Raw genomic sequence first — 6000 nt, 5'->3', positions numbered from 1 at the left:
GCAAACAAACAAACAAAAAAAACCCCTGAAAAGCGAGGTACTAGGTCTCCTACTAAAGGAGGCAGCTGAGAGAGATGTATGGACGAACCATGTGGGCCACCTGCTAGCAGGTCTCTGCTTTGGGCACTGACCTTCCTCACCTGGGGCTCCCCTTGTCTTGAGAGGTCATGCCATGACCCCAGTGTTGATGTCCCATCCAGTGTTTTTTTTTTTATTTTTTAAAAAGGTTTTATTTATTTATTTGACAGAGAGAGAGAGAGCACAAACAGGGGGAGCGGCAGAGGGAGAGGGAGAAGCAGACTCCCCACCGGGCAGGGAGTCTGATGCGGGACTGAATCCCAGGACTCTGAGATCATGACCTAAGCTGAAGGCAGATGCTTTTCCCACTGAGCCACCCGAGCACCCTGGCCCAGCATCCTTTCCAAAAGAAAACCCCAAGCCCCCAAATGGAGTCACTTATGCCAGATCAAGCCACCAAACTGGGGCTTACTACCTAAGCCAATTAAAGTTTCAGCCTTTACTGATCAGTCAGGACTTTACCAGCCAGCATCAATAAGCTAATAAGGTAATCTGTCACATGGGCCCTCTCCAACCCCTAAGAGAAGATGAAGTAATCCACCTAAAAAGACTACTTTTCCCGAAAGGAAGATGACCTCACCCCGAATAATCCTTTTTTTTTTTTCCTGTTTATGACTCCCTTGTCCTTTCTTTAAAAACCTTTCCCTTTCTAGAGCCTTTTAGAATTCCCCTCCGCTTGCTAGATGGGATGTTGCTGGATTCCTGAATCAATTAATAAAGTCAAATAGACCTTAAAGTTTACTCAGTTGAATTTTTTCTTAACAGCTCAATGCTGTGCACTGCAGGGGGAAGGCCACCCAGGGGTCTCACTCCTTTCTGCTGCTGGGTCTCATCTGACCTGTAAAAATCCATCCTAATGCCTGCTCAAGTGATTTACCATCACTGTCCTTTTTCATTTTATTGGCATCAATTATTGAGGTGCTTACTAATGCATTCTAAATGGGTTTCCTGTGAACCACTGAATACAGTTTTCACAGGGTGACAATTCCTCCATTGCAGAGACACTATCTCTGGGAGAAGGAGTTTTCAGACCTCAGTTAACCTGGCTTCCAATCCTGGCTTGCTGTGTGACTCTGGACACATCTCTACCCTCTCTGAGGTCCAGCCTATCTGTTAAATGGGCGTAGTATTTACTTGTGACCATTTATTTAGATTAGGAATACACACACACACACACACACACACACAATACTTGGTCTATAGGTGGTTTTAAAAATATATTGGACCCTTAATGTAAATCATTAATTCATATTTGCTTTACAAAATTAGAAATAAAATGTTCCAGTCCCAGAACTCCTGGTGGGTCCCAGAAAAGTGTCTGATGATGAACGAATGAAGGTCATTGCAATGCCTGTGGCTTTTTGCAAGGTTCCAAATACACCTCCGGACAAGTTTTGCTGTCAGTGTTTCCCCACAACTGCCTTTTGCTGAGGTGGGAGGGAAGTGTTCCTAATTCCCAGAGGCCCAAGAGGGGGTGGAGAAAGCAGAATGTCTATGTTTTGGTCTAATTCTCAGCACTTCTGACTGTTAATTCTATGACTTTGTCAAAACTATTTAAAATTCCCATTTCTTGAATAAAGAAGATGTGGTCTATATATACAATGGACTATCACTCAGCCATCAGAAAGGATGAATACCCACCATTTGCTTCCATGTTGATGGAACTGGAGGGTATTATGCTGAGTGAAAATAAGTCAATTGGAGAAAGACAATTAGCACATGGTCTCACTCATATGTAGAATATAAGAAGTAGTGAAAAGGGCTAAAAGGGAAGGAGGAAAGGCAAGAGAAGACTAAAAATCAGAGAGGACGACAAACCACGAGAGACTCTTGACTCTGGGAAACAAATAAAGGGTTGCAGAAGGGGAGTTGGGTGGGGGGGGGGATGAGGTAACCGGGTGAAGGGCACTAAGGAGGTCAGGTGATGAGACGAGCCCTGGGTGTCATACTATATGCTGGCAAATTGAATTTAAATAAAACAAATGAAATAAAAGGAAGAAAATAAATAAAAAATAAAATTTCCATTTCTGGCCTGCTCCCCCCACCCCCTCACCAAGGCAAAATAAGAACACTAAAAATACCTTTTCTGCTTGCTTTGTTGTCAGGCACGTGGGGCTCTGCTAAAGGTGAAAGTTCCTTTCCTATTCTTACCACTTTGGAAAGTACAAGGATGCCTGGAGCCTGTTCCCCGACCTCAGCACATTTGTCACGAGTCTGATCACAGTTTTAGGAGAGTATTGATCTGAGACGCTATGCTTACCACTCGTGGATCTACATCTGCTGGTGGTCCTTTCGGGGAGGGGAGGCGGCCACGAAGCCGGTGACTGATTTCCAATCAGGGGTCTTCTCTCGGTGAGCCACCTGGCTTTCCTCTTTAGGCAGCGCAGCCTCCCCTCCACCCTTTTCCGATATGCTTTTCCTTTAATATTCCATCATTTAAAAAATATATGTCCCTTTTGGGAACGGTTGTGAAGGAGCCTGAGTGGAAAGCAATACACATACGGTAGATACAAGTGGATCCCAAACCCTTCATTCTTCAATTAAATCTATCCAATTCACCTATTTGGCGTAAGGTCACTTCTGTGAGGTATTTGGAACAACATTCCTCTGTCAGGGTGCCAGTTTATGGTTTTCTCTATCTGCTGGTCGCAGCCCTCAAGTCTCCGAGCAGGAATATGCGTAATAAAATGCTGACCCCATACCTCAAGTGGGGTAGGGCTTAAAATTAAATAGATCTCAGCATCTATTTATCTATCCAACTAACTATATAATTTTTCCCCATCCTTATTGAGCTGTAAGTGGACATACATCTCTGCGAAAGTTTGGCGTTCGACGTGATGATTTGATGCGTGAATAATGTATGGAGTTCATCAGGGTGGGTTTTTTTTTTTTTTTTTTTTTTTTTTTTACTACGAATCATTAAATGAGTTCAGAAAACAGAGTCCTCTCTGCCATCGCTTTCAGTACATGCGAATGCTTTTCCCCAGCCCGATCGGTTATTTCTCTCCCAACTTCACCTTTTCCACTGATAACCCAAACCCCAGGCGACGGGAGACACTTTTCGGAGCTCGGTGCTGACGCTCAGCGTCTCGCGGATCCTCCAGCAGCATCCCGCGGGCGACGCTCGCGTCCCGGGCCCGCAGCAGGTGGCACCGCGCGCGGTCGGGAGCCGGGACCCGCGGAGGCGCGGCGACCCCCGGGCACCCCCGCCCGCCCGCCCCGCCCCGCCCCCAGCTCCCCGCGCCGCGCAGGTGGCCGGCCGGCCGCGGTCCGAGCGCACTTCCGCCCGCCGCCGCCAGGGGCGCCCGGGGCCGCGCGAGCCCGCAGCGCGGGCGCGGGCGCGGGCGCGGGCGCGGGCGCGGGCGCGGGGCGGGCGCGGGCGGGCGGGGCGGGTGGGTGTGGCTGCAGGTGCGGCTCCCGCCCGCCGGCCGCGCGGGGCCGCAGAGCGCCGAGGAGGCAGCGCGACCCCGGCCGGGAGGGAGCGGGAGGCCAGGCCCGCGCGGAGCCGCTGCCCGACGCCTCGGGTCCTGGGGCGGGGGGACCATGGACCCAGCCGCGGGAGCCCTCCTCGGGATGCTCTTCCTTTTGTCTGCTCGGCCCCGGAGCCCGCTCGTGGCCGGGAATCCTTGTGAGTACGGCGCATCTCGTGAAACTTGCGTTGGCAACTTAAGAATTCGTGTTTTGATCAGTAGCGAATATGTGCAGGTGGGATCGCTGGCGTGGGCTTTTTTTTGTTTTTTGTTTTTTTTTGTTGTTTGTTTTGTTTTGTTGTTTTGAGAGGGAGACGTTTAAAAAGCATCTCCAAGTACCAGCGCCAAGCTGGGGTGGTTTGATCGATGCTCTTTCCTCCTGCCAAGTCCGAAATTCAGCAAGACCTGTATTTGACTTTTTTGTCTGGGAGCTGAATCTTCCTTGGGAAAGCTCAAGTTCTAGTAAAACCTGAAACCCGGCAGGAGCATCCCCGAGACGCGGAGAGTCCGGCGAGAGAAGAGCTTCGGATCAGGGCAGGCCAGCAGGCCGGCGTGGTCATTTACCTCCTTGCGGTGTGGATGCGTGCTGTAGGAAGCGTGTCAGTGGGAAGCGGCGGGTCCTGCATTGGCGCACGCGTTTGCAGTGGGCGCTCTGCGCAATCCGGGGCCGGGGTCCGGGCGCGCCGGGGGGTGGGGGGGGTGGGGGGAGCTCCGCTGCGCAGCCCCCCTGCCCTGCACGGAGCCCGCGTCGCGGTGCCCGCCCCTCGGGGGAAGCGGGAGGGAGGACAGCCTGCCATCCCGGCTCGGGACGAGTGTCCCTGCCCGCATTTGTGGTGCGTGCGCTCCTGGTGTTGTGGGTTCACCGAGGCCCCGTGCATTGGGCTCCGGGCCCTGGGCTAGCTAGCGGCGCGTCTGCCCTAGGGAAGCTGCTGGCCGCAGGGACTCAGCCCACCTCGAGGTATTTGACTCTGAAAAATCCGAAAAAGTTCTAAGAGTGCTGTTCGGACTGAAGTCTCCATCCTGGGGCTTTTCTCTCCTTGAGGGCTTTTAAATAAAGTCCCTCCTGTCCTCCCTCCCTGCCCCATCTCCTTCAAGAAAAAGAATTAAAGCACACACACACACACACACACACACACACACACACAGAGAAAACAGGTGTAGGGCTTAGGACAAGCTAGTGTGCGTTTCCAGAAAGTAGGTAGCAGGCTTGCTCAGAAACTAACCCTGCTGCTGGGGATCCAGATTTAGCTCTTGGGGTCCCCACTCTGTCTGCCCTCCCTGGGAAGTTTGCTAACGTGTAAAATTGTTACACCTAAAGTCACTCTCCTACTCATTCATCCATGGATGCCGCAGGACTGTGATGATTTTTGTGGTGTCATCATCTAGTATCAGCTCATTTAATGCCATATTGGCATGAGTCACTCCTAAAAAAATGAGCCTTAATCTCCTTGGAGCAAATACTGCCCTGTGTTTCGGACGCATTTTTAATTTAGCTTGGTGCTGCAACTGCTCTGAATTCATTAAAACAGGGGGCATTTACATAAAATCAAACCCTTAGATCCTGCCGTAGAGCCCTTGTCCTTTTGCTAAGAAATTAAAAACAACCACCACTAGATGATTTGCTGACATTAATAAATTGTAGAACGATTCAACGGGCTACTCTGAGGTACCATGAAAAAGTCACTGGAGGTCACTCGTACTTAAAGGAAACGTGGCTTCAAAAATCCTTCCCATGGGAGAAAGCAGAGTGCCGTGCTGCCTTTCTCATCTCCTTAGTTGTGATTACAGCATGTTGGCAACATCCCGTCGTTTTGGTATTTATTTTCAGTTAGTATTTTACTGTCTGAAATGCACGGGGTGGGGGGGGGGTATCAGGTTCTTTCACACTGAGCATCCTTCTCAGGAGTCACATGCTCTGGGGTGCTGGGCGGCTGAATATCCGTGCAGATGCCCCTGTCGGAACCAGCTGTGTCTCCACGCTCAGGCCCTCTGGGGCTCTGGCTGATTCCCCAGATACTATACTGTTGCTAGTTTTTTGCTTTTCAGCCTCTATTTATTTGGGTGTATTTAGTCCTCTTATGAAAAAGTTCGATAAATTAAAAACCAATTTGCCTTGCTAAGGACGTTTTAGATACTAACGTTAAAGTCCTTGACCAGATCACCAGAAAGATGACACTCTTCAAGTGATCGAGTACATATTTAAATGACATGGCAGATTTAAAGATTCATGAAGACCACACAAAATTGCCTTTGATAATTTTTCGGTAATTGCATCTGGCCGCCTCATTTGTAGCAGAAGCAGTAAATGGTGAAGGAGTCTCATGTCTACACGAGCTAGTTGGACCTGCTCAGTTTTTCTTTAACTCCTGCATGTTTGGGAAGTGTGAGTTTTGTGTGCATACAAGCAAAGTACACCAACGTGTATTTACAATCTGTTATTACTAAGTCAAGG

At 49.8% G+C, this 6000-nt stretch overlaps 1 protein-coding gene across 1 annotated transcript in view; it reads left to right on the top strand.

Annotated features, from left to right (window-relative positions):
- Positions 1–3539: 3539 nt before the first annotated feature.
- Positions 3540–6000, top strand: part of LOC129500976 (contactin-associated protein-like 3) — a 186778-nt gene continuing 184317 nt past the window's right edge. Inside the window, exon 1 of the mRNA XM_055311909.1 lies at positions 3540–3706. Within this exon, the coding sequence (XP_055167884.1) occupies positions 3622–3706 (85 nt within the window). The 5' untranslated portion in view covers positions 3540–3621. The remainder of the gene's footprint in view (positions 3707–6000) is intronic.

This window comes from Nyctereutes procyonoides, unplaced genomic scaffold, assembly GCF_905146905.1.
Source record: "Nyctereutes procyonoides isolate TBG_1078 unplaced genomic scaffold, NYPRO_anot_genome, whole genome shotgun sequence".
NCBI lineage: Eukaryota > Metazoa > Chordata > Mammalia > Carnivora > Canidae > Nyctereutes > Nyctereutes procyonoides.
The sequence above is the reverse complement of the archived record's forward strand: the minus strand, read 5'-3'. Positions and strand labels throughout refer to the sequence as shown.